Below are 27451 nucleotides of genomic sequence, written 5' to 3'. Positions count from 1 at the left end.
GTGCCTATTTATCTACTTGCGCTGGTGTGCTTTCAAACTGCCAGGTTGGCAGGAGCTGGGACAGAGCAACGGGAGCTCACTCCGTTGCAGGGTGTGGCGATCACACACAGGGCCCCCGGACGTTTGACGGTCTATTGACCCTGTGCCGCCACTGCGATTGCTTTTTCCGCTGCCACCACCCCGTATCTCACGGGGACACACGGAGTCCAGTCAGTTGTTAACATGAACAAATAATCAAGTTTATTTTTAAATGCAGGAACAAGCTTATGGTTTCAGTTAATTTTTCTCTTGTCAGTTTCTTATTCTTAGTTCCTAACCACTTCAAACTGATTATTCCAACTATCTATCTGACTCCACCTAACAATTCCTCTCACTCTCTCACAATACAACTCGACCAACCCACTGCCTATTCCTCCCTCTTCCTTCTCCAACTCCCAAACCTCAACTCCCAACTCCCAAACCTCAACTGACTTTCAAAACCTCCCACTCTAACTTTTATTCCCCCCTTGCATTCTCACTGGCCAATCATATCACACCCATTTTAACCCTTTCCTTATGACCCATCCTAGGAGGCAAACGCCACACAGGGATTCAAACTGCCACAAAGGTCTGCTTCGTTAGGGTTTTGTTTTTGTTTCTGGGCGGTTCCCTAGATGAAAACTATGGGAGATTGCCTGCTTTTGATGGGGTTACACTCCCTCTGAAGGAGCAGGTACACAGCTTGGAGGTACTTCTGGGTCCTTTGTGTCGCTTGAGGCTCAGGTGGCCTCAGTGGCACGGAGCGCCTTCCATCAGCTTCGGCTGGTGGCCCAGCTGCGCCCCTATCTGGACAAGGGATAGCTTAACTTCTGTCATCTATTCTCTAGTAACCTCTAGGTTAGATTCAGTGCTGGATTTATGTATAAGTTAAACAAGCTATAGCTTAGGGCCTCGCTCTCTTGGGGGCCCAAAAAAAATTTAAAGGGGGAAAAAACTGGATGTACATTTCCAAAATATGAGATAAAGTATATATACTTCTTAAATGTGTTTCACTATTAATATACTTCTTAATTGTATTTCAGTTCAACAATTACTTTGATAAAATACATTTTTGTGTGTGTGTAAATGGCTTGAGATACCTATTAGGACCATGAATTACGGTACTATATAGCATATATTCAACACAAAAAAGCGACAATTTGTTGTCTACAAAGGGCAGCTGGACATATACAGGGCCCCATTACCTTCAGTAGCTTAGGGCCTCATCAAACCTAAATCCAGCCCTGGTTAGATTACTGCAACATATTATACATGGGGCTGCCTCTGAAGACGGTTCTGAAACTTCAGCTGGTGCAGAATTCAGCAGCCAGATCGCTCACCGGAGCAAGACAGTTTGAGCATATTACACGGATCCAGGCCCAACTGCACTGGCTGCCAATTAGTTTCTGGGTCCAATTCAAAGTGCTGTTTTTGAGCTATAAAGCCACCCCTGTCGTAAGGATTGCAGAGACTATGTAAGTGAACCAATTACAACATTGTTCAAAGTGTTGTGCAAATGCAAAGCATTTATTTATTTATTTATTTATTGGTACAATTTTCAAGCTGCCCCATTCCCAGCATCCCCTGAGTAGCTTACAGGCATGGAAGAAAAACAAAACAATGATAAGACAAACCCATGACCCACAAAACTACTTTAAAAACAGGGTGGAAGAAGCAAGTCAGTGAGGAATAGATCATACTCCTTCTCTTACTATTTGTATTTTATCATCCCTGTTATTCAGCCACAGGCTCCAGGATGGAGGCGGCATTCTCTATCGCTTGGATTACAATGGTGAGCTGCTTGTGAACCTCACCCCACTGGCCGTCCTCCTTGGCGTTATCGTAGGCATCAGCAAGTCCTGGGAAGGTGGCCAGAGAAGATGACCGAGAGGCCATGATGACGTGGCTGGATGAGGAAAAGCAACAAGAAACAGGCTTTAGAGTCATTGGTCCAGCCCTGTGGAACTCTCTGCCACTAGACATTCAGCAGCCGCCTTCTGTGCCAACTTTTAAAACACCTGCTGAAAACTCTTCTATCCTGCCAGGTCTACGCAGGCAATGAGGTATGCATTTTTCCATAACAAGTTAGCTGATTTCTGATTTTAATTTTTTTAATTATGGTTTTTATTGCGTGGCTTTACAGTTTATGTGGGACGCGGGTGGCGCTGTGGTCTAAACCACAGAACCTAGGACTTGCCAATCAGAAGGTCGGCAGTTCGAATTCCCATGGCAGGGTGAGCTCCCGTTGCTTGGTCCCTGCTCCTGCCAACCTAGCAGTTCGAAAGCACGTCAAAGTGCAAGTAGATAAATAGGTCTACTTCCTCCAGCGGGAAGGAAAACGGTGTTTCCATGCGCTGCTCTGGTTTGCCAGAAGTGGCTTAGTCAGGCTGGCCACATGACCCGGAAGCTGTCTGCGGACAAACGCCGTCTCCCTCAGCCTACAGAGTGAGATGAGCACGCAACCCCAGAGTCGTCCGCGACTGGACCTAATGGTCAGGGGTACCTTTACCTTACAGTTTATGTAAACCACCTTGGAAGCAACAATCAGGGGTAGCATGCCGGTGGTGGGTGGGATTGCAGCCAATAGGAGGCAGGGCAAAAACTGGTTGGAGTCAGCCCCTTCTCTCTCTCTCTCTCTCTCTCTCTCTCTCTCTCTCCCACCCACCCTGCAGGTGGCCAAGAGGGTGAGGGCAGACTGCTCTTGCCACAGATAGTAACTGATCGCTTTTGAAGTGATGCAGGGAGCTACAAGTTTCCCACCACTGCTCAAGGAAGCCATGAGCAAGTCCTCTCCTGCTCTTTGGTTCTTGCCTGACATTGATAAGTCCACTTTATCTGACACTGGAGGTCCCAGTTAGCCCACCCTTTTTAAAATAAGCAAGCAAGTTAAAACACAAAATCTCAGTGGTTATGCACCACTGCCATCTTGTGGCAGTGAATTCCACAAGTGAATCACACATCGAAAGCCAGAAAGCCGGTCCATTGGTATTGCTTACCTGTAGTAATACTTTTCCGGAAAGGCTCTGGGGTTCAGGAAGGCCCTTTCTAACAACATCAGCTGGTCATTCACCATCCGCACGTCCAGGGGGCTTTCAGGAAATTGGGGGGGGGGGGAGAAAGAGGAGGGAGAAAGAGGGTTGGGCTAAGAGCCGTCTTGGGGCCAATCATAGAATGTGTCAGCCCCACAGCAAAATTTTACAGAGCTGGTTTGCTATGTGAAAGCCAAGTTTGCTCAGGAACAAGCACTACCCTGGAGTGCTGTTTGGTTTGGTTTGCCAGCTACAGCTGTTCCTGGACAGGGATAGCCTGATGCACTGTAATCCATCCATTGAGGCAGGACTACTGCAATGTGCTCTGTGTGGGGCTGCCCTTGGGCCTGGTTTGGAAGTTCAACCAGACTGCTGATGAGAGCCCCTGACCTGATGGGAACACGTGGCATCCTTGTTAAAACAGCCGCATTCACTGCTCACCCACCACCAAGCCAAGATAAAGGTCCTTGTATTGACTTACAAAAGGAGTGTCTCCACCCCCATTTTTCTGCCCGGACACTGAGGTCCAGCGCCGAGGGCCTTCTGGTGGTTCCCTCACTGCGAGAAGCCATGTTACAGGGAACCAGGCAGAGGGCCTTCTCGGTAGTGGCACCCACCCTGTGGAATGTCCTCCCACCAGATGTCAAAGAGAACAACTACCAGACTTTTAGAAGACATCTGAAGGCAGCCCTGTTTAGGGAAGCTTTTAATGTTTAACAGACCACTGTATTTTAATACTTTGTTAGAAGCCGCCCAGCGTGGCTGGGGAGACCCAGATGGGCAGGGTATTAATAATAATAATAATAATACAAAGCCCTGAGCGACTAAGGTCGAGGGTTCCTCAGTGACCGCCTGATCCTTCTGTCCCAGCTCAGTCACAGAGATCATCTGCAGGGGCGTCACTGGTCATTCCCCAAGTTGGTGAGGCTCATTTGACAACAACAACAAGAAACCAAGCCTTTTGCGTCATTGGCTCAGTCCTGTGGAACTCTCTGCCCCTAGACATTCAGCAGGCACCTTTTGTGCCAACTTTTAAATGCCTGCTGAAAACTTTTCTAATCTGCCAGGCCTATGCAGACAATTAAGAAGATATCCATCCCCAATGGTTAATTGATGTCTCTTTAAAAACTTTTAATATGGTGTTTACTATATAGTTTTGTGTATTTTTGTTGTAAACCACTTTGATATTCTTTATGAAATAATGGTCTATAAATATTTTCATAAACAAGCAAAAAAAATAAATTAACAATACCAGCCTACCTTACAGAGTTGTTAAAAACATTAGTTTTTTGTTTTTGTTTTTACAAAAATGTATGAAACATCAGATTAATATCCCCTAAGAATGAGTAATCGGATCACAGCAACTAAATCAAATGCACACTGAAACACACATAAAAAAATCTCAAGAGATGAATCACATTTCCTGGAGCGCAAATTTCACAAATGCGGAGACACTACCAATAAGCCCCTGCCCCATAACATCTCTCACTGACTGGCCAGAGGGCATCATCACTGGGTTATTCAGATTGGTGGCTATGAGACAACTTGTACACTCTAGATTACTATATAAATCTGCCATATTCAAATATCTCTATATGCATGTATAGTACAAAGTTCCCCAGAAGAGGAGACTCTCACCTGGGGTTTGCTTCCTCTCTCAGGTTTGCTATGCGCTGGTTAAGACCAGCAGCGGCGGCCTGGAAACGGTCTATTGCGGCCCAGAGTGGATCTGAAGGGCAAAAGAGCAAAACGGATCAGTGCCTTTAAGGGTTTAGCTAAGGGTCAGGTTTAGCCTCTACCCTGAGTAGACAAGCCCATAGTTCCATTTGCAGCCTATTATTCCTAAGCAGTGGTGTTCAGTTTAGCGGCTAAACTTCAGCCCTATAAACTGTGGGAAATTGCAGTCAAATATAACTAGCAAGCTTGGGGCTCATTAATGCATGAAGGGGTTAAGAACACAGAACTGTAAGCCCTCACCTGGAAGGAAGGGAGTTAAGTTTCCTCCTTTGTTTGCTCTCCTTTCACCTTTCACCAAGCAGACAGGATGTGCCTGAGCTTGCCCTTTACAAGCTCAGACCGTGTGCTTAGAGGTATTTCACATCCCAATATTTCTACCTGTGTTCTTCATGCTGCTGCATGGAACAACACATGAATCTGACCCTTTGGAGCTTTGTAAGTAAAGCATTTAAACTTACTAATGGTGTGGTCTGTCATTGTGAGAGGGGCAGAGAGGGGAAGCACTGTAAGTGGACTAAGCAAGATATCTAAAAGGACTAACAGCCTATATTCCTCATGCTTCACACTGCTGCTTACTTTTATGGCCTTAAAACTCTGCTGCTGGGGATCTTTCTCATGCTGAAGAGTGTGCTTAGCCCCACACTTTGGATCTAGGAGAGGCATAGGCAAACTTGGCCCTCCAGATGTTTTGAGACTACAATTCCCATCATCCCTGACCACTGGGATGATGGGAGCTATAGTCCCAAAACATCTGGAGGGCCGAGTTTGCCTATGCCTGATCTAGAGATCCAGCCGATTCTTTTATTAATTACCCCCACTTTGGGTAAACCCCAGTCCTTATCCAAGTTAATGACCCCTAATTGCCACACACCCCTTAATGAAGGGGAGGAAAGGCTGGTGGGCCCCTTATTCTCTTTTGCACCTGGCGATCCTACCTGCAGGCCACCTGCCCACTAACCCAGCCTGTAATCCCACACATTCCCACCCGTCTCACCAAGCGAGATGTTGTGATGCATCAGGTCTGCCTGGAACACCTCTCTGGCAACACTGTACATCTGTTGCAGTGTCTCGCCGTAGTCGCTCACGTTGAGCGGCAGGATCAAGGCATCTGCCAGGCGCATCAGCACGTTGCCAGCTGTCCGTGCCACAGTCTGGTGGCTGGTGAACCCTGGGAAGCGGCAGGAGAATTTCCCCAGATGCAGCAGCAGCAGAGCAAACCGGCCTGTGCCCAGCCTTAGCGGACTCAGCGAGTACAGTCCCAGGGATTTCTCTCTCTCATAAAACCATAGAGTTGGAAGGGACCCCAAGGGTCATCTAGTCCAACCCCCTTGCAATGCACGAATCTCAGCTAAAGCATCCATGACAGACGGCCACCCAACTTCTGCTTAGAAACCTCTCCAAGGAAGGAGAGTCCACCACCTCCCAAGGGAGACCGTTCCACTGTCAAACAACTTTAAAAAAATCATTTTTATTGATTTTCCAATAAAGACAGCCAATCAACATGTCCACATCATAATCTAATTAAAAACAAAAAACAAAAATAAAAAAGACCAAACTGTAATCCAAATTTTAATTATTAATTTTTCCGGGCTCCCCATAGTCTGGACCTCTGAAGCATATCTCCAAATCTTCAGTCCTGCCTCCTCACTGTCAAACAACATTTACGCTGTTTTGCAAAAGTAGGACAGGCTGCTGCTCTCCACAGAAACAGATAGTATATCCTGGCCAGCTATTGACCCTTTAAGGTGCGAACGTTGTGCTCCTAAGCACGCTGGAATTGAATACAGTGGTGCCTTGGTAATCGAACGGAACAAATCAGCTCCCGAATGCCGCAAACCCAGAAGTGAGTGTTCCGGTTTTCAAACGTTTTTTGGAAGCCGAACGTCCGATACGGCTTCCACAGCTTCTGACTGAGTGCCGGCAGCTCCTGCCGCCAATCGGAAGCCATGTCTTTGTTTCTGAACGGTTTCGGGAGTTGAACAGACTGCCGGAATGGATTAAGTTTGACTACCAAGGTACCACTGTACTTTAAATTCAGCTAAGGCAACAGATAAACATGAGGTAGCTCTCATGGCTGCCAACCATTACCCCAACAGTCCAAGAGAGAAGCAAAGGCAACCTGAGAAGTTCTAGGCTGCATAGACAACATACCTTTAAAGCACAGGACTTCCCTCAAGGAATCCTGGGAACTGTGGTTTGCCCCCACCCCCGAGCTACAATTCCCAGCACCCTTAACAAACCCTGATTTACTCTCTATCTTCCACCCTCACCCCTCACCTGGGTCAATGAATTTCTCTGCATAGTGAAAAGTGTCAAAGGCTGTGTGATAAGCTGGATAGATGCGGGCCGAAGTCTTGGACTAGGCAAAGGAAAGGAAAGAAGGGAAGGCCAAATCATGTGGTTAGTAGGAGCCTTGCCCCCCGGCATTGATTAGGAATTCTAAGAATCAGCTCAGTTTTCAAATCCGTGGTTAAAATCAGGGCAGTTTTGAAAGGCTTAGTCAGCCTTCTTGATCCAAGATGGCGTCCAGTGGTTTTGAACCATAGAGGAAATCCCACTCCTTATTCTCAGGAACCATCATAGAAAATTTGGATAAAATCAGAGCAGTATTGAAAGGTTCAGTCCGCCATCTTGATTCAAAATGGCATCCAAACATAGATGAAAAGCTGCTCCTTGATCTCGGAAACAATCACACAAAATTTGGTTGTGATAGCTTAAGAATTGTCTAAACTCATAGCGAACAGACAAGCCAACCAATTTCCACAATATATAATAGGTTTGGGGTTTGATGTTTTGATTAGATGAATGGGTCCATTGCTGCAGCCTCACTGGGCAAATCTGATAGATGAGAAGTATTTATTGGACAGTGTTTATTCTGGTTTATAGATTGTACCAGCTGACTGCTGTTATTTAGGAACTAATTTTTTAAAAAAATGTTTGGGGGTATTTTAAAATGTAAAGCGTTCCATTGCAATTTATTTATTTTTGCATTGTTACTGTTTGTTGATTAAGTTGATTAATTGCAGTTGCTGCTCTACAAGAAGATCTTCTTGAACAGCAGCAGAAAAATACTTTGAATCAATAAATTTTAAAAACTGAACAGGGAGAGGGGAAATCTGTGCCCCTAGGGCTGTTGCTGGATCTCCCAGCTCCCTTTGCCCCTTGACCATTGGCCATTCCAACTAGCGCAGGGCTACAATTTACCCGGTCGTAGGTGTAAGCAATATCCATGGATGTGATGCCCAGGTAATGAATGAAAGAGGCATAATCGCTTCCAGCACCCAGAGACCCTAAGCTGAATGGAGGAGGAAGACAGTAAGTCGGGGAAGCAACTCTTGAAGCAGAGACTCGAACACAGAACCCTCAGAAAGAAACCCACAAATCCCTCCCCACTGCAGGTTGGTCAATTATAAACAGCAATGCATATACAGTGGTGCCTCGCAAGACGAAATTAATCCGTTCCGCGAGAGTCTTCGTCTAGCGGTTTTTCGTCTTGCGAAGCAACCCTATTAGCGGCTTAACGGATTAGCGCTATTAGCGGTTTAGCGGCTATTAAAGGCTTAAAGGCTTAGGGGATTAGCTGCTAAAAGGCTATTAAAGGCTATTAAAGGCTTAGCAGATTAGATAAAGGGGGGGGGGGAAAGCGGAAAAAAAAATCTCTAGACTCGCAAGACATTTTTGTCTTGCGAAGCAAGCCCATAGGGAAATTCGTCCTGCGAAGCAACTCAAAAACGGAAAACCCTTTCGTCTAGCGGGTTTTCCGTCTTGCGAGGCATTCGTCTTGCGGGGCACCACTGTACCGGTATATATATTCAATTTTTTTTTTAAAAAATGCCACCTTTATAAATAAATATTAGAGAATATATAACATACACCCCCTAACCGGGAGTTGTTCCCAGCACAGTCCTACTCAAAATCAATGGGCTTGACAAATTTAAGTCTATTATATCAGTAAGCTGAGTAGAACTTAGCTGGGTACAACCCATGTAATTTTGTGTGTGAAAATGATACACTAAAATGGACCACCTTTGTAAATAAATATTAGTATATATACATTAAAGTGATTGACAAAGGAGAAAAAGTACAGCTCCCAGCAAGCATGACCAGTGGGCGAGGATGATGGGAGTTGTAGTTCAGCCACTTCTGGAGAGCCAGTGGTTCCCATCCACACACCTGGTCTAGGTACCGGTTAGAGGAACTCTGTGAATGTGAGGGGGTCCACGGGCTGTTAAGAAAGGGAAACATTCACAGGATCATTTTACCTGGGGATGACGCCATAGACTGAACTGTTTCGGCTGAAGTGTTGCTTCCAGTTCTCATAGACTGACGGGGAAGAATCTGCAGCTGCGGTTTTCACCTACGAGGGAAACAAGGCCCCCCAACATCAGAAATGGAGCAGATTTCATGACAACCCATCTTTAGGAGGAGGCTGGTCTTTAGGGGGTCTCACTTCTGCAAGGATGCTCTGAAGCCCAAGACCCCTTTCAGGCTGCAAAGCTGCATTGACTTCATTATTTTGATTTGCAAGCTGCTGCAGGTGTGACTGACCAATGCCGTCCCTTTCCCCCTAATAAAATGAGTGCAGCGCTCATGATCGTTCCTCCAGTTTTGCAAATGTAAGGCCAGTGGCCCCCGATAGCCTTTGTTTCCCTGAAAAATAAACCGAGAACGTGTCTCCTACACAGAGACTGTTATTTTGGAGTTGGCTTTCTATTCTCTTCAAGTTACCTGCTGGGCAGCTGCAAAGATGACACTCTGCGCAGGTGGTGTTCCTTGAGCCCTCAAGGTGGCGTTGGCTGTCAAAGGAGAAAGAGAAGCATTAGGGGGAGCTCTCCTGACCCCAGGGCACAAGTAGGGTTCCCCCTTTGTTGCCTGGTAAGGTTCCTGTGCCTTGTGTGACAGGGGTAAGTTCAGCTTTTTGCCAGTGTGTAGACCATTGGTTCCCAAAGTGGGTAGGATGTCCTGGGGGGGGAATACCTGGGAGGGGGCCAAGAGACAAGGGCGGGCCAGGAATGATGGAGGTATAAACAGCTATCGGACACTGAAAATTTGATACCACAGGCCTTTCTGTTGGGTATAGTTGGACCAGAGCTTTTGTGGTCTTAAAACACTATGACGGCGGCAAGAACAGCCCACATGCGAAAATAGAAAGAAGAAGTCGCAACAAATGAAGACCGGCTTATGAAAATGATGGAATTTGCTGAGATGGCAATCTCAGTATATAACCGTTGGTAAATGAGCAGCATCTCAACCTAAAATCCTTAAGAAATGCAATTTGGAAATCAAGTTGAGCCATTTTGCTCCTTGGATTCATACCGCAGTTATGCACTGTGAAAACAGAGTTTATGTTTGACTCTTTCCCTTCACAAGCGCCATTAAAAAAATTGATCCAAATGTTCTTATTATCCCGTTGGGAAACAAGCATAATCTACGGCCCCTTATCTGAGCCTCTTGCAAACTTGCAAAGTTTAGCATACACATTCTTGCATTGATTTCCTCCCCAGCGCCCTCTCTCTTTGCCTCTTAAGTCTTTTTATAAACTCCTTGACATCAATACACTAGAACAAACATTAATGTTATCTGCCAGAACCATTGTATCTAGAATGAGAATGAGAGAACAAAATGAGGAAAAATGTGGAAACTTCCAGTGAAAGGGAGGCCACCACCTTCCAAGGGAGTCCATGTCTCTGTTGAACAGCTCTAACCCTCAGAAAACGCTTCCTCATGTTTAGCTGGAATCTCCGTTCTTGTTGTTTGAATCCGTCAATCTGGGCCCTCCCCTCAGGAGCAGCAGAAAACAAGCTTGTTCCATCTTCCATGGGACAGCCCTTCAGGTATTTGAAGATGGCTCTGATATCACCTCTCACTCTTCTCTTCTCTTCTCTTCTCTTCTCTTCTCTTCTCTTCTCTTCTCTTCTCTTCTCCAGGCTAAACAACCACAACTCCCTCAAAAAATAAATGAGGTGGGATTTTCACATACAGAGTCCCCCATCCAGGCACTGACCAGACCCAAACCTGCTTCTCTTCAGCCAGGGGGCTGCATCAAGGACCCTCCTCTCAGACCACACTCTCCCAGGCGCTATAACTACAACAAATTTATAAGTCAGTCAGTGCAGCTTGAAAGTGTGGAAAGGTGAGGTGAGCTTACCAAAGACTGCAATGTCCACATTGATGTAGGCCACGCTGCGCTGCTGCAGCTTGCTATAAAATTCCTGTGCGGCGGAGAGATGTGATAAGCAAAGAAACTTCTGCGGAAGTGTGAGGTCTCCAGCCCACCCCCTGACAATCCCCATGGTGCATGTTGAGGACCCCTGCACCACAAAGTCGTCACAAGCACTTAGAGTTACAATAGAGAGAGGCACTCTGCTCCTATCAGGGATTTGTTTTCAGGACCAGATCCTTTCACCCCCAAATCTACTCCTGGTTTCAACCCCAAGCTTCCTTTCAGCAGCCTAATTTGCCAGAGGGAAGGGGCAGTTGCGGGAAATGTGTGGGTGTTTGTTTTTTGCTATATTGGCATTAAACTATTGGGAGCCGAACCTTTGGCAATCAGCTACAAGTCACCTGGCAGATTCCAGTCTGCCTTTCCCCCATTCCTATAGTAAGAATAAAAGGCGGTTGCTTTGCATCAGTCTGATTCCTGACTCTGAGGTCAGACGTTTTGGGAACTGAAGTACATAAGCCCCTGACGTGGGGAAGTCATGAAAAGAAGTTACTGAAAGTGAGATCTAAAAGGTGGAATCTTTTTTGTTGTTTTTTGTGTTTTCTTTTGTTTTTCTGTTTTGTTTTTTGGTAACCTTTTGAAACTTTAATAAAGATTATTAAAAAAAAAAAAATGAAGTACATAAGCCCCTGAACACAAATATAAACAACAAAACACCCAACCAAGCTATGATCCCTTTCCAACCTCTACTCAGCCCCCTCTGCGCTACATATTTAAAGCAGAATCATGCCACTTTAAGCAGATGCCGCTTCCCCCAAGGACTCCTGGGAAGTGTAGTTTGTTAAGGTTGCTGAAAGGAGACCTGTATTCCCCTTGCAAAGCTACAATTTCCCGAGTTACTTAGGGAGAGGGGTTGATTGTTAAACTACTCTGGCAACTCTGGCTCTTTAGGGAGCAATGGTCTTCTAACAAATCTCAGCGCGATAAACATGATTCTTTGGGGGAAGCCATGACTGCTTAAATTGGTAGGATTGTGTTTTGAATGTGGCTGGGGTACAAATAATAAAATTACTATTCTTATTATTAAATGCACAGTGCAGAACCACCTGTTCTTCAGTCTGTCTCTCACCTACTCCATCCATCCATCCATCCATCCATCCTCCTTTCCTCTTACCTCTGTATACTCTGTAGAACCAATGAGACCAAACTCCTCAGCACCCCAGCTGCCAAAAATAATGGACCTTCGTGGGCGCCACTTCCCTGAGAATAAATGACACATTATTCCTAGACACTTGAATGAGAATGTGCAAATTGGAGACAGGTGGAGCTCCTCTAGAGCAAGGGTGAGGCACCTCAGACCCACAGGCTGAATGCAGCCCTACGGGTCTCTCTTTTTAGCTGTCAGTTGACTCTCTCCAAGACACACACCCCTGGCCAGTCCTGCTCCTTGCTCTCCTTGGCTGCTTTTGCATAGCCTGCTTCTCCTTCTGAGAGCCTGTGTGGTGTCGTGGCTAGAGTGTCAGGCTAGGACCCGGGTTCAAATTCCCACTTGGCCATGAAGCTCACTGAGTGACATTGGGCCAGTTCCTGCCTCCTGTGGGCGATAGCAGCCAAACCTAACAGATGCACATTCTTGCTAGTTAGCATGAGAAGAGGTGAATACCACAGAGCTTTACTGCTGATAGGCAGATACCCAAGACCATAGAAATAGAATTGACAGAGAGGGCTCTGTGTGATGTCACTTCCCCTCCTCTCCTTGAGAGGAAGGAGTACATTGGTATTTCCTGTTTCTCTTTCTCTCTTCCTTTTACCAGCATTGGATGCAGACATCCCTCCATTTGTTCAAGGTTTAGGCCCTGTAAATATAAGTATTTTGCCTGCATAGTTTTTACTGCTGCCTTTGCTGTGAACTAATGCAAGATTATATGTAAATTATATTTTTAAACTTACTTCCCAAGTGTTGCCTGAATCTTAAGTGGGGTAAGAAAGGAAGAGCCAGCTTACTTCGTAGCTGGATTTGCTCAAAGCAAGGTTTTACAGCCTAACTCCTATGCTTTAAATTTTGCTGCCAAGGATGGGATTTTGAAACTCTGTTCAACCCACACACGTGGGTGCCTGGAGAGATAGAGAGCAGTTAATATATCCTCTCCTACCTATTAAAACCCATCCCACACCCCCCAGCCTAACCTACCTCACAGCGTTGTTGTGAGGATTAAAAGAGGAGCAGGGAATCATGTGGGCCACATGGAACCCCTTGGAGAAAAAGGTAGGATATACATGGAATAAATAAAATGACTAGCTGGGATACTGCCTAGTTTGCAAACATAGGAATCTCCACCTACTTCTGCCCACTCACTGGCCGCTGTGGATTGCATCTTCATCTCCCCGGACCTACCAGACCTTCACCTGGAGTTGCCTTGTTTCACACCCCACCAAAGAAAATAAAATCCCAGCCCCCGACCTAAGCTCACCTTCTTTCACCATCTTCCCCAGCACTCGGCTGATCTCCAGCATGACAGCTGTTCCACTGCTGGGGTCGATAGCGCCATGCACCCAGCTGTCTCGGTGGTTACCATAGAGGACGTATCGATCTAGCGGAGGAAGGAGTAGGAACTCATAGAAGGGCACATGTTGGATGGGAGCCTGAAAAGGGATGGATCTGCGGCTCCCAAAGTGGGCAGGAGCACCCCCTAGAGGACAGGGGGACTAACTAGGTGGGAACTAAGAATATTAGATCAGAGTATATATTTTATCAGTGCCACACACTTGGGCCTGTGAGTACACCCAGAAGAAAAGCACGGCATTGAACCATGTTCTGTATGGAGAAAGGCTTTTGTTTATCTTTCCTGGAGTCTTCCAGCTTCACTGGATGCCTGCAAGTTGTAGAGCTGTGAGAGGGAGACCAAATTTTCTCTTCCCACTTTCTCCATGGCTTGTGTAGTTTTTATAAACTTCTATCACGTTGCCTCTTCCTCTTCACTGGAAAGTCCCAAATGCCGCAATGTTTCCTCATAGGTGAGTCACTCCTTCTGCTTTTGGTTGCCCTAGGAGTGCACCCTCACCACCAGAAGGATGCCCCTGCCTCCCTCTGTGCCGCCATACCCCCCCAGGCATCTGTTTGCCCAGGGCAACTCACCAGGCTCCACACTTCCTCTTATCAGTCCCATCACATTAGAAGATGTGTTGATCCTTCTGTAGTTATGGACGTTGACCTGGACCTCACTAGGAAACAAAAGAGAGCCAGGTTCAATCGCCCAATTACACAATGAAATCATTCATATGGGTGATTTGGCTCTGGGCTTCTCACATCACTGGAAGTTCCTGCTTCACAGCAGCAGGATAGAGAGGAGAGGCCCCCTGGGTTGTCTCCAACCAAGTGTGACACCGAGTAGACCCATTGAAATTAATGGACCTAAGTTAGAAATGCCTTTTAACTTAAATGGATCTACCCTGAGTAGGATTCATGTTTGTTTGTTTGTTTGTTTGTTTGTTTGTTTGTTTAGACTTATATAACAACCCTTCCTCATAAGATCTTAAGTATGAGCTGTTTGACAGTGGAACAATCTCCCCCAGGAGGTTGTGGACTCTCCTTCCTTGGAGAGTTTTTCAGCAGAGGTTGGATGGTCATCTGTCATGGATGCTTTAGCTGAGATTCCTGCATTGCAGCAGGTGGTGCTGTGGTCTAAACCACTGGGCCTCTTGGGCTTGCTGATCAGAAGGTCAGGGGTTCAAATCCCTGCAACGGGGTGAGCTCCCGTTGCTCTGTCCCAGCTCTTATCAACTTAGCAGTTTGAAAGCATGCCAGTGCAAGTAGATAAATAGGTACCACTCTGGCAGGAAGGTAAATGGCGTTTCTATGCTTTCTGGTTTCCTTCACGGTGTCCCATTGCGCCAGAAGCGGTTTAGTCATGCTGGCCACATTACCTGGAAAGCTGTCTGTGGACAAATGCCGGCTCCCTCGGCCTCAAAGCCAGATGAGCACCACAACCCCATAGTCATCTTTGACTGGACTTAACCATCCAGGGCTCCTTTACCTTTTACCTTTTTACCTGCAGCAGGTTGTAATATATGACCCCTGGTGTCCCTTCCAAATCTACAATTCTAAATTTCTGTGATCTCAGGGCAGTGACAAGATAAAAATGCAAGGTAAAAGCACAAATAAATAGTTAAAAGAAAAACAAAACAAATAACTCCTTCATCCCACAAACACATTTAAAAGGCTGACTAATGTTAATCGGCCTGGTTGAAAAGGAACATTTCTGCCTGCCGCATAAAGATATAGAATGACGAACCTCCCTTGCATTGTCTACGACCCTCCATGGATACCTCATGGAGGCACAGGGGATAACTTGGTTCAGTTTGCATATTAATAGGAACCTATCCTCATTCACGGGACGCGGGTGGCGCTGTGCGTTAAACCACAGAGCCTAGGACTTGCCGATCAGAAGGTCGGCGATTCGAATCCCCGTGACGGGGTGAGCTCCCGTTGCTCGGTCCCTGCTCCTGCCAACCTAGCAGTTCGAAAGCACGTCAAAGTGCAAGTAGATAAATAGGCTCTGGTGGGAAGGTAAACAGTGTTTCCGTGTGCTGCTCTGGTTCGCCAGAAGCGGCTTAGTCATGCTGGCCACATGACCTGGAAGCTGTACGCTGGTTCCCTCGGCCAATAAAGCGAGATGAGCGCTGCAACCCCAGAGTCGGTCACGACTGGACCTAATGGTCAGGGGTCCCTTTACCCTTTACCTTTATCCTCATTCACAGTCTCAGAACAATGCAGGAACCAAAGCACAGCTTTCGTTCGAAGTCTGCCCTTCTCTGAATGTTGCGCTGAAGTTCTCCAACTAACCAAAAATGTGCGGGGAGGGGGCGGGATGTGTACACTAGGATAACGTGTGAAAATTACTGATGTCAAGTGAAACTGCATTCAAAATTGCGTATAGTAGGAGAAGCTGAACTGAATACTGGGGGTGGGGAGAAACTGAGACTGGCCAATTTGTACATCCCTCACCTGGCATTGGAGAACAGCCCATCTTGTCTGAATCCTGGTCCAAGATGGTAGACACAGCCCAGTGCTCCCTGCCAAGCTGCCTCTACCACAGGGTTGCCAGCCAGGTTACTGCAAGTGCAAGAGGGGAGGGTGAAGACTGAATGCTGCCATCCCAGAAGACCTAGCCCTCAGCTCACATCTGTTCTATTTTGTTGGTTGGGTATACATTACCCCTTATTCTGGTTCTAGTGTGCTCCCACTGCTGGTGTTGACTGACTGACTGACTGACTGACTGCATTACTTTAGAAACCTCAAGGTGGTTTACAAAAAAAAGCTAAAACAATAAAATTATCAATGAGAAAAATTAACAATAATTCAAGGCTTTCAAAAAGTTAAAACGGCAATAGACTGAAAACAGATTAAAACTCGCATCAGCTTTCTAAACATCTGGGCAGGCTTGTGTAAACAAAAATTTTCTTAGCAGGCACCAGAAAGAACACAGTGAAAGCACCTGCCTGATATCAATAGGCAGAGAGTTCCAAAGTGTAGGGGCTACCACACTGAAATAATAATTTCTTACAAATGCAGAATGAGTATTATGTGGCACGTTGAACAGTGCCAGTTCCACAGATCAAAGTAGTCAAATGGGTGTATACGGGGCACAAATTATGTTAGTCACAATTTCTTGAGAAATGCCCCTGTCGGATGCATTCCCCCTGGACACCAGTTTCTGTCTGATTTGAAAACATAAGCTGCATTCACTTTGCAGTTAAGTTGAGGTGTATACATTCAAGACAGCCATTGCACATGTGCAGATGGCAGCTTACTTGAATATGAGGGGAGGGGTTTGGGGATGATATACTGGAACATAACCTTTCCCCCCCCCTAAAGATCAGCCAATAAGATTCGAGATTCATAGTCCCCCCTCCCTCCCAAACTGTCCCTCAAATTGAATTCTGAAGTGTGAATTTTAAAATCTCAAAACCTAGATTTCTAAGCATCTTCTGATCTGTGTGGGATTTCATTTTACGCTCCTCCCTCCAAGTCTGAGCTTCCACACACACACACACACACCCTTGCACACCCCGGATCGTCCTTTCCCATCGTTGCCCTCCTTTATGACCCTAATCGCCTACTCCACAGTTACCACCCACCAGATAAGTGTCTTGGCATCCTCAAAGCCAATGGGCTGCGTGGGGATAGGAGGGATCCCTGTGATCTGGTCCTCTGGAATCCTGTAGGTGAAACCTGCAAGCAGAGAGGAGGAGAAGGTAAGAAAGATGGGATTGTTTCCAATGATGTTAGGACCCTCCCACACTCCACACTGGGGCTGCTGACATCAGGCAGGAGCCTTCTCTGTACGGGATGGTTGATTGCATCTTAGGGCTCATCCATTATTTCCACTTGCACAAGTTAGATTAAGGAAGGAGGAGAGCTTAAAAGCTCTTATTGCAACGGGTCTACTTGGGGTTACCCAGTGCACGTAAAGAACTTTTAAGCTTGCTTGTGGGGCAAAGCCTGCTCCGTGTGTTGGCTCTGGGATGTTCTCACAATATCTTGCGGGGCTAAGTTCCTGCAAACTTTCGCACAAGCATCTCTAGCTTCACAGAGCCTGCGGATGAGCAGGGCCTTGCCCCACCAAGCAAGGTGGAGAGCTTAAAAGCTGTTTCCCTGCTGGGTCTGGTTGGATTACCTGGCATGAAAAGAACTTTGACACTCTCTCTTCCTTGCTTGCCGGATAAGGTCTGCTTGGTGTGGGAGGTGCAAATATCCAGAGTGTGGGGGTCAGGTGGGATTGCTATGAGGAATTATGAAATATGGAGCAAGCCATTGTGTCCGCAATGAAAGCATTGCGTTGATTGGGCTTGATTCATTGACAATAATTTCTGATCAAATCACCCAAGTCTCGGCACCTCTGCCATTTGCTTTCTCTACGCCTGACAGGCACGTATAAGCATTCTAAATACACAGGCCAGTTGCTTCACCAGGCACCCTGGGTCATAAAGATAGAAGGTAGATTTGATGTAGTTCGTTAATCTTTAGGTAGATCTTAAGGGCCAGGAAGAGAGTTCACAAGGAGATGGTAAAAACTCTTCCCTTGCCATCCTTCCTTCCTTTCCTGCCTGTTTATGACCTCTGGGGTTTTGCTGAATGCATTCCTCCTTTAGTCCTGTTTTATTTACTCTCAGATATGTATGCATGCTCAAAGTAGTCTTTTGTAGTTAAAATGATTTCTTCTGATCTGATCCCACGTGGGGTTTTTTGAAATGCTCAGAGGAAATCTGATTGGTTCTTACGAACACTGTCTAAAAAGTTCTTTTGTGAATAAAACGACCTGGGCCAAGAGGTGGACAAATTATTATTGGCACTTCCTCCCAGAGTCTTGCTGGTCAAGCCTCGTATGTACAGTGGTACCTCGCAAGACGAATGCCTCGCAAGACAAAAAACTCACTAGACAAAAGGGTTTTTTGTTTTTTGAGCTGCTTCGCAAGACGATTTTCCCTATGGGCTTGCTTCGCAAGACGGAAACGTCTTGCAAGTTTGTTTCCTTTTTCTTAACACCGTTAATACAGTTGCGACTTGACTTCGAGGAGCAACTCATAGAACGCGGTGTGGTAGCATTTTTTGAGGTTTTTAAAGACTTTGGTGATTTTTGAAGCTTTTCCAAAACTTTCCCGACACCGTGCTTCGCAAGACGAAAAAAATCGCAAGACGACAAAACTCGCGGAACGAATTAATTTCATCTTGCGAGGCACCACTGTATTCTATTAATCAGGGTCCAATCCTTCCTTGCTTTTGGAACGCAACAGCTTGCCATGTGGGCTCTTGGTTCTCTCTCCACTCCCCCACCCCACCCCAAACACGGATTCTTGCGTATACATTAAAATCTCTGTTTGCTGCTGTTTGCTGCTCCACCCCAACCTCCTCACCTTTGGCTGGGTAATAAGGAGTCAGCAGGTCTCCAAAGTGGCTGTTGTAGGAACCTCTCTCCACACCCGAGGGGGGCAGGTACCACGAATAGGGGTACGTCTCTGTTGCTGAAGCCTTGCCGTCATTGATGTCTCCAGGATCGGTGTAGACCACCACCCCAACCACGCCAAATTTGGCGCCGTTGATGGCCTGTCAAGGCAAGATCCAGACAGATGTGCTTGGGCATCAGGGACCCGAGAGGCCCAGATGTCAGCAGAAGACCCAACCCATGGATTCAAACGGTCAGAAAGGAAATTCCAGCTAAGCATTTGGAATAACTTTCTGGTGGTAAAAGCTGTTCAAGAAACTCTCCATCAATGGAAGCTTTGAAAGAGAGGTTGGCTGGCCATTTGTCAGGGATTATTGAGCTGGGATTCCTACATTCCAGGAGTTGGACTGTGACTGTAATTTGCTTTCAGCTGTTTTAGATACTGAATTTTAAATTGCTGCAGCATGTCTGGAAACCTGATGGTGAAGGGCAGGGCTGTTGTTGTTTTAAAAAAAGAATAAATAACAACATCTTCCAGCATTTTCCCTCCCCATCCCCAGTTTTGCAGAACATCTTGCCTGAGGAAGGGAGAGCTCAAAAACTTCCTCATTATTCTGCAGCATCTTGGTTGGCCTAAGAAAGGTATAGCCCTACTTCAGATTTTAGGGTTGTTCTTTCAAAATGTCCCACAAAAGCTGAAGGTTGGGAACAGGATCAGCTCCCAGTTTACCTTGTCTGCGCGGCCAGCACCCCCATAGCGAGTTATGGCTATGGTGCCATTGAGATCAATGCCCTGTTGGACCAGGTATTCGTAGTCGCTCATTTTTCCTTGATTGGCATAGACCAGTTTCCCCTGGAATGTTTTTTTATAAAAGAGAGGGTTGTTGTTGTTTTTAAGTGCTTATTGAGTTTTCAAAAACAATGCCACACAAACAAGAAAAACGATAAAGAATCACAGAACCAAGACAGAAAGCTGAATATACTTTTGCAGGCATCATAACAAGATAGATTACACAAAGGGACATTTTGGAAGTAAGAGTCACAGAGAGGGACTTCTCTGTAGTGGCCCCTAAACTGATGAACTCCCTCCCCACAGAGGTGTGCCTGAAAGGTTCCGGAAAATGCTGAATATGTGCCTCTTTCTTTGACACTTGAGGTGCATATTTTTAGGACCCACCTTGCTTCTGTGATTGTAAGTTGTTTTAAATTGTTTTTAATACTATTTTTTAAATTGATGTCACCTGCCCTGGGATCTTAGTGTGAAGGGCAGGTAAATCAGCAGCAGCAGCAATAAGGTGACCTCACCACATAGAGGCCTGTGCTGTTGGGAGCCTATGCTGCAAGTTTTGTTTTTTTAAATGAAGCACATAAATGGAGACCATACAACACCACAATGGTCTCATTTTGTAATTCTTCTTCAAATCCCTGCTTGCTCAGACAAGGCAATGCCCCACACCCTCTCAAACCACCCACCCCTAGACGGACCTGAATCAGACTTCCAATGTCTGCTACTCCAGATTGTCTGGGCAGCGTCACACACATTTCACACACTGAAAAAGGTGGAAATCTTAGCTGCCAACTCACACTTTCCCACACTTTCCATCTCTGGAAAGGAGAGGATATGAGATATGAGGGGTTTACACCTTGAAATCATCCTTTGACGCTGCTACACAAAGAGACAGAACTGTCATCACAGACATTTAAAGGGTGGCTGAAGATTTGGGATCTCCCTCTGGCACCATAAAGCACATTCCAAGCACGTCCTTTCCCTCAAAGAATTCTGGGCGCTGTGGTTTCCCCCTCGCATAGTCATAATTCCCAACAACCCTGAACAAACTACAAGGCCCAGAATTCTTTGAGGTGGGAAATGTACTTTGAATGTGCTCCGAAGGTATATAGTCTGTGTGAAGCCTCTTTCTGTTCGAGACAAAACGCACCTAGGAGGGCAAGGCCCCCTGAGGATCATGTGGTGTCTTTGATTGGCCCATCAAGAGGGCAAACTCCAAGCAGAAGATAAGATAAAGATATCAGAGATAAGGGAGGATAAAAGGCCACGCCCTCGCTTTGCACCTTGGGGTTCCCTGGAGGTGCGTAAGCTGCATAAGGCTTCACAACGTCTCTGTCGGCCTGGTCCGCAGTCAGATTCTTCTCTGTCTCCTGGGAGATAAAGGCTTGGCTGCCATTTTCCATCACTGATATGAAGAAGAAGAGGGTCTAATCAGAGCATCCGTAGCAGGTGTCCCTACCCTCTCCCTTCAGTGGTTTCCGCTCTCAACCTTCACTCATTCCCACATCTTTTCCTGGTGTCCAGGTTATGGCCCACAAATTTGTCTTCATTCCCCAATTCCAAACATAAGCTCTGAAAACTCATTGGCTGGCTTTGGTTTTTACCCTGTGTCAGGGACCGTGCTGAGGAGGACTGCACTGAGGAGAGATGGTGGGAGCCGCCCCCTCCCCCTGACCCTGAATCTTCCCAGGAGCAGGAGGACAGTATAGATTTGGAACAGTGGTTTGTAGAAGGGCATAGTTCAGAAGGTAGAAGCTGGGAAATACTGGATGGGGAACAGCTAGGTGAAGAAACACTGGAAGAGAGGGTTAACAGATTCACAGTCTCTGGACAGCATCCACCTCCCCCCACTCCCATCCCCAAAGACATGGGGAGCTCAGAGAGTGTTAGAACAGAAAGTGCAAGCTCAGATTACAAAACATAGGAGTGCCGCAGATTAATAGGGACGGAGGAGAGGGGAAGCCTTAATTGGGAGCACGGCCATTCTAGGGAGACACTTTCTGTTGTTTCTCGACATGTTTATTAAAAAAACTAACTGGTAAGAATTTCCTTTCATTTGATCTGCTTATTAAATGCCACGGGGGAGGGAGCTGATTTCCCGAAGCCTGACACCCTGCTTAGTCCAAGAGAGCATTCCCATTAGGCCACACACTATACAGGAAATATACATCATCTTAGCTGGTTGTTTTCTTCCCGACTGCCTCCTGCCACCCCAGCCTGCCACCATCTCTCATCCAACCACAACCCTTGAAAACATTTACCCAACCCATTTTTTTAACCGCACAAATTAGAACCCTCCTTGTACCTTAACCGGAGTTGCTGTTCACTTTGACAGTGAGCCGTTTGGTTCCTCTCTGACCAGTTCTTACCAGTTTGGTGGTCAGGTTGCATTCTTGCGTACGTGGCGTGGGCCTCACTGATAATGGGCCTAACACAAATTTCGCATGACACCCCGTTGCCTAGCACTCACCCACAGCCACAGAGTTAGGTTTCTCTGGGTCAGGGAAGGAGAGGAACACCTCGTACTGTCCCTCCGTGGCGCTGTCCAGGCCAGTTTGGGGGTCTCGCCAGGCTTTCAGAATCAGCTGCACCAGTTCTTCGTCCCCCTTCGTGGTAGCCATGTGGGGCTTGGAAGACAGATCCCTAATGCAAGAGGGAGTAATGGGGGACAGACTTGGCTGTGGGGTAGGTCTTTGGAGTTTGGGCAAATTTTGGAATCTGGCATATACAGTGGTACCTCGGGTTACATATGCTTCAGGTTACAGACTCTGCTAACCCAGCAATAGTGCTTCAGGTTAAGAACTTTGCTTCAGGATAAGAACAGAAATCGTGCTCCAGCGGCGCGGCGGCAGCAGCGGGAGGCCCCATTAGCTAAAGTGGTGCTTCAGGTTAAGAACAGTTTCAGGTTAAGAATGGACCTCAGGAACGAATTAAGTACTTAACCCGAGGTACCACTATAATTTGTCCTTCCCAAAACCACAGCTTCCTTCCCCCACAGCTTTTGAAACAAGAAGTTTCTCCTTATTTTATTCCTGATCGTGCATCGTTGGCCATATGTCAGGGATTCTTCAGCTGTGATTCCTGCATTTAAGGGGGTTGGACTAGATGACTCTTCCAGCTCCTCAATTTTTTGATTCTATGCTCACTCACGTCACATAATACAGCTGCCAGCTCCATCTACACAAAGTGCATTTGAAGCACCTTGAAAGCATTTCATTTCCCCCAAAGAATCCTGGGAACTGTAGTTTGCCAAGGGGTCTAAGACTCCTCCAGCGAGCCAATCAGGGCAGGGAATGTACACATTAGCAGTTTGAAGTGACACAGTAAGGTCATTTCCCCTACTATATTTCAAGTTGCCCTTGCTGCACACACCCTAGATAGGGCTCCCATATTTCAAAAAGTAAAAACCAGGACACCCTGAAAGTTGTTGAGTGTTTTTTTTTTAGGAAGACCTCCAAATTTTTGAGCTTTTCTAAAGGAAACCAGCAAAATGGTTGAGCTTTATTTAGGAAACCCCCAAAATCGTTGAGCTTTTTTCACAAAAGCGCAAAAAAAACACACCCAACAACTGTGATTTTTCAATTGACTTGCCTAAGATCCAGGACAAAGCGCCACATTTTAGAAATTACCCCTGGATGTCATTTCTGCCTTTGAAATCCTGGTAATGTCTGGGAAAATCCAGACATATGTGGGGATGCCTTCACCTGATGTTCCCCTATGTTTGCAAGCCCTCTGAATTCAGTAGCTGATTATAACCATGTGCTATGTGAGCATGTACACACCTCAGCTTAATTTGTTTTAGCTCCCATTCCATACCCTGCAACTGTCCTGTTTTAAGTAGGACATCTTTCTGTTTGGATCCCAGAATGCCCCATTTAAGACTGGCACCCTGGCACACTTCACCCCTCAGATGGTGAAGTGGACTCTAATCCACAGAAGCCATAATACATCTATCTATCTATCTATCTATCTATCTATCTATCTATCTATCTTTAGAGAGAATGCATAGGTACAGGCATTCCATTAGACTCTTTGACCTGAGAAGAAATCCCATTTCTCCCAGAACAAAGAGAGAACTTTAAAACATTGCCTCTTCCTCCGCCAGCCTTACTTGAGGTTCTGTCCAATGCGTGCGGCTTCCACCTGGTTCATGAAGTCTTCGAGCAGAGCTGGGTCCAGGTCTCTAGAGAGGCTGTGAAGCCACTCCGGGGTTTGGGGTTCTTTGTAGATCGCATAGTGCCCTAACAAGATCCCAGCGGTAAGCAGCAGGGCTCCGGAGAGCGCACCCCCAAGAATGTACTGCCAGGGCACTCCACACCCAGCCATGCCTCCTCAGCACCAGAGGAAGAATGAAACTGGTGGCTGTGTGGCCTCAAGGACAGAGCCAAGCCCCTGTTGAGAATTCCATTCCTCCTGAGCTGCCTCCTGACACTTTGGCCAGTGCTCTGCTAGGTCTTTATCCCTGTTTGATGATGGGGCGATAGGGTATTTTCTCCGAGCCAGAGTGCCCTTTGAACAGCTGGGTTATAAAGAATTGTTCCCTGGCAAACCTACACTAAACTTCCTAAAACCCAGGAACTCTAAGACCAACACTTCCTGTGTTTCCCAGTTATTTACTCAAGAGTGCAAAGGCAGCCTGCGCTCCCCGATTATCATCCACACCTCGAGAGACCTTGCAGGTCTCTAAAAATCCTGATCCTAACTTCCAGAAGCATGAACTCAAAGCCTCTAAGCACATGAGGATTCTAAAACCCTGAGGCTGGCAATCACGCACATGCCAAATTAATAAACTTTATTTTTTTAAAAGAAAGAGGTAGAGAAAAAGCAGGTGGGTAAAAACAGAATTCAAACTTAAGCAGAGCTCTGTGGCTCTAAAACTGGACTAATCCTAGCCTAGACACTATAGTCCAGGGGTCAGCAAACTTTTTCAGAAAGGGGCCGGTCCTCTGTCCCTCAGACCTTGTGGGGGGGGCAGAGTATATTTTGAAGGGGGAAAAATGAATGAATTCCTATGCCCCACAAATAACCCAGAGATGCATTTTAAAGAAAAGCACACATTCTGCTCATGTAAAAACATGCTGATTCCTGGACCGTCCGCAGGCTGGATTTAGAAGGCGATTGGGCCGGATCCGGCCCGAGGCCTTAGTTTGCCTACCCATGCTATAGTTGTTCCGGTTTGCCCACAAGTAAGCAGCAAAGATCGTCAGCTCTAGTGTAGGGCAGCTCAGCTTTTAAAAGGTTTTAAATGACTCTCTCCCCTCTCCTGCTTTATTGAACTTAACACAAAGTAACATTGAATCCAAAATAAAATTATTTCTTTAAAAAAAGGTAAAGGACCCCTGACAGTTAAGGCCAGTCACAAACAACTCTGGGGTTGCGGTGCTCATCTTGCTTTCCTGGCCGAGGGAGCTGATGTTTGTCCACAGACAGTTTTTCCGGGACATGTGGCCAGCATGAGTAAGCCGCTTCTGGCAAAACCAGAGCAGCGCACGGAAATGCTGTTTACCTTCCCGCCGGAGTGGTACCTATTTATCTACTTGCACTTTTTGGGGTGCTTCTGAACTGCTAGGTTGGCAGGAGCTGGGACCGAGCAACGGGAGCTCACCCCATTGCGGGGATTCAAACCGCTGACCTTCTCTCTCTTTTTTTTTAAATAATATTTATTAAAGTTTCAAATGAAAAAAAAATCACATTAGAAAAAAAAATTAACAATGAAAAGGAAAAATACAAAGTAGAAAAAATGAAAAAACAGTTAAAAACAATTCCATCTTATCCTCACTTCTTTTACATTTACTTGTTTCCCGGACCTCCTCATACCTCCCTCTTTTGTATTCCAATTAAATTTGTTAATCCAACAATTCCTTTCCCTCCTTTTTAATCCTAATCTTTAATCTTGATATATTATAACTTTAAATTTTTACATATTAAAAACCAATTTTTCCATATTCTTTTGTACCTGTACAGCTAGAAACCACTTAACTTCAATCCAACATCATTCTAACATTCATTAATTTTGCAATATTTCTGTAAATAGTCTTTAAATTTCTTCCAATCTTCTTCCACCGACTCTTCTCCCTGGTCACGGATTCTGCCAGTCATTTCTGCCAATTCCATGTAGTCCATCATTTTCATCTGCCATTCCTCCAGTGTGGGTAGATCTTGTGTCTTCCAATGCTTTGCAATGAGTATTCTTGCTGCTGTTGTAGCATACATAAAGAAAGTTCTGTCCTTTTTTAACACCGATTGGCCGACTATGCCCAGGAGAAAGGCCTCTGGTTTCTTCAAGAAGGTATATTTAAATACCTTTTTTAGTTCATTATATATCATCTCCCAGAAAGCCTTAATCTTTGGGCACGTCCACCAAAGGTGAAAAAATGTACCTTCAGTTTCTTTACATTTCCAACATTTATTATCAGGCAAATGGTAGATTTTTGCAAGCTTGACTGGGGTTATGTACCACCTGTATATCATTTTCATAATATTTTCTCTTAAGGCATTACATGCCGTAAATTTCATACCTGTGGTCCACAACTGTTCCCAGTCAGCAAACATAATATTATGCCCAACGTCTTGTGCCCATTTAATCATAGCAGATTTCACCATTTCATCCTGAGTATTCCATTTCAACAGCAAGTTATACATCTTTGACAAAATCTTAGTTTTGGGTTCTAACAATTCTGTTTCTAATTTTGATTTTTCCACCTGGAAGCCGATTTTCTTGTCCAAATTGTATGCCTCCATTATCTGATAATAATGAAGCCAGTCTCGCACTTTGTTTCTTAGTTTTTCAAAACTCTGCAATTTCAATCTATCTCCATCTTGTTCCAAAATTTCCCAATATTTCGGCCATTTGACCTCCACATTGAGCTTTTTCAAGGCTTTCGCTTCCATCGGTGACAGCCACCTTGGAGTTTTATTTTCCAATAAATCCTTATATCTTATCCAAACATTAAACAATGCTTTCCTGACAATATGGTTTTTAAATGTAATAGTGCCACTGTATTCTGCTCTGGTCAGACCTCACCTGGAGTACTGTGTCCAGTTCTGGGCACCATAGTTCAAGAAGGACATTGACAAACTGGAACGTGTCCAGAGGAGGGCAACCAAAATGGTCAAAGGCCTGGAAACGATGACTTATGAGGAACGGCTAAAGGAGCTGGGCATGTTTAGCCTGGAGAAGAGGAGGTTAAGGGGTGATATGATAGCCATGTTCAAATATATAAAAGGATGTCACATAGAGGAGGGAGAAAGGTTGTTTTCTGCTGCTCCAGAGAAGCGGACACGGAGCAATGGATCCAAACTACAAGAAAGAAGATTCCACCTAAACATTAGGAAGAACTTCCTGACAGTAAGAGCTGTTCGACAGTGGAATTTGCTGCCAAGGAGTGTGGTGGAGTCTCCTTCTTTGGAGGTCTTTAAGCAGAGGCTTGACAACCATATGTCAGGAGTGCTCTGATGGTGTTTCCTGCTTGGCAGGGGGTTGGACTCGATGGCCCTTGTGGTCTCTTCCAACTCTATGATTCTATGAAATGCTTTATGTGCTTTGACCTTATCATACCACAGATATGCATGCCATCCAAATACATTGTTAAAACCTTCCAAATCCAAAATGTCAGTGTTTTCAAGAAGCAGCCATTCTTTCAACCAGCAAAAAGCTGCTGATTCATAATAAAGTTTGAGGTCTGGCAGGGCAAATCCACCTCCTTCCCTTACATCCGTTAGTATTTTAAATTTTATTCTGGGCTTCTTGCCCTGCCAGACAAATCTAGAAATA

General features: G+C 45.7%; 1 protein-coding gene and 1 long non-coding RNA gene across 4 annotated transcripts in view; one reads left to right on the top strand and one right to left on the bottom strand.

Annotated features, from left to right (window-relative positions):
* The first annotated feature begins 216 nt into the window (after positions 1-216).
* Positions 217-9464, top strand: LOC308465750. The gene is made up of 3 exons (XR_013980551.1): positions 217-607; positions 1761-2081; positions 9098-9464. It is a non-coding gene; the product is annotated as an uncharacterized lncRNA (long non-coding RNA).
* The window catches only part of NAALADL1 (N-acetylated alpha-linked acidic dipeptidase like 1), a 318716-nt gene continuing 292789 nt past the window's right edge, over positions 1525-27451 (bottom strand). Inside the window, exons 2-20 of one of the 3 annotated variants that reach the window (XM_080985919.1) lie at positions 23789-24837; positions 22148-22320; positions 20961-21082; positions 19621-19743; positions 18862-19051; positions 17086-17179; positions 15953-16060; positions 14084-14169; positions 13419-13538; positions 12122-12207; positions 10933-10996; positions 9513-9580; positions 9047-9141; positions 7989-8079; positions 7062-7143; positions 5779-5952; positions 4686-4776; positions 3015-3107; positions 1525-1924 (exon numbers count right to left, since the gene is read on the bottom strand). In XM_080985919.1, the coding sequence (XP_080842045.1) occupies positions 1753-1924; positions 3015-3107; positions 4686-4776; positions 5779-5952; positions 7062-7143; positions 7989-8079; positions 9047-9141; positions 9513-9580; positions 10933-10996; positions 12122-12207; positions 13419-13538; positions 14084-14169; positions 15953-16060; positions 17086-17179; positions 18862-19051; positions 19621-19743; positions 20961-21082; positions 22148-22320; positions 23789-24003 (2247 nt within the window). In that variant the 5' untranslated portion in view covers positions 24004-24837 and the 3' untranslated portion in view covers positions 1525-1752. The remainder of the gene's footprint in view (positions 1925-3014; positions 3108-4685; positions 4777-5778; positions 5953-7061; positions 7144-7988; positions 8080-9046; positions 9142-9512; positions 9581-10932; positions 10997-12121; positions 12208-13418; positions 13539-14083; positions 14170-15952; positions 16061-17085; positions 17180-18861; positions 19052-19620; positions 19744-20960; positions 21083-22147; positions 22321-23788; positions 24838-27451) is intronic. The other 2 variants (XM_080985920.1, XM_080985921.1) reach the window with 2 other exon arrangements.

This window comes from Podarcis pityusensis, assembly GCF_964106645.2.
Source record: "Podarcis pityusensis genome assembly, chromosome: 16".
Classification (NCBI taxonomy): Eukaryota; Metazoa; Chordata; class Lepidosauria; order Squamata; family Lacertidae; genus Podarcis; species Podarcis pityusensis.
The sequence above is the reverse complement of the archived record's forward strand: the minus strand, read 5'-3'. Positions and strand labels throughout refer to the sequence as shown.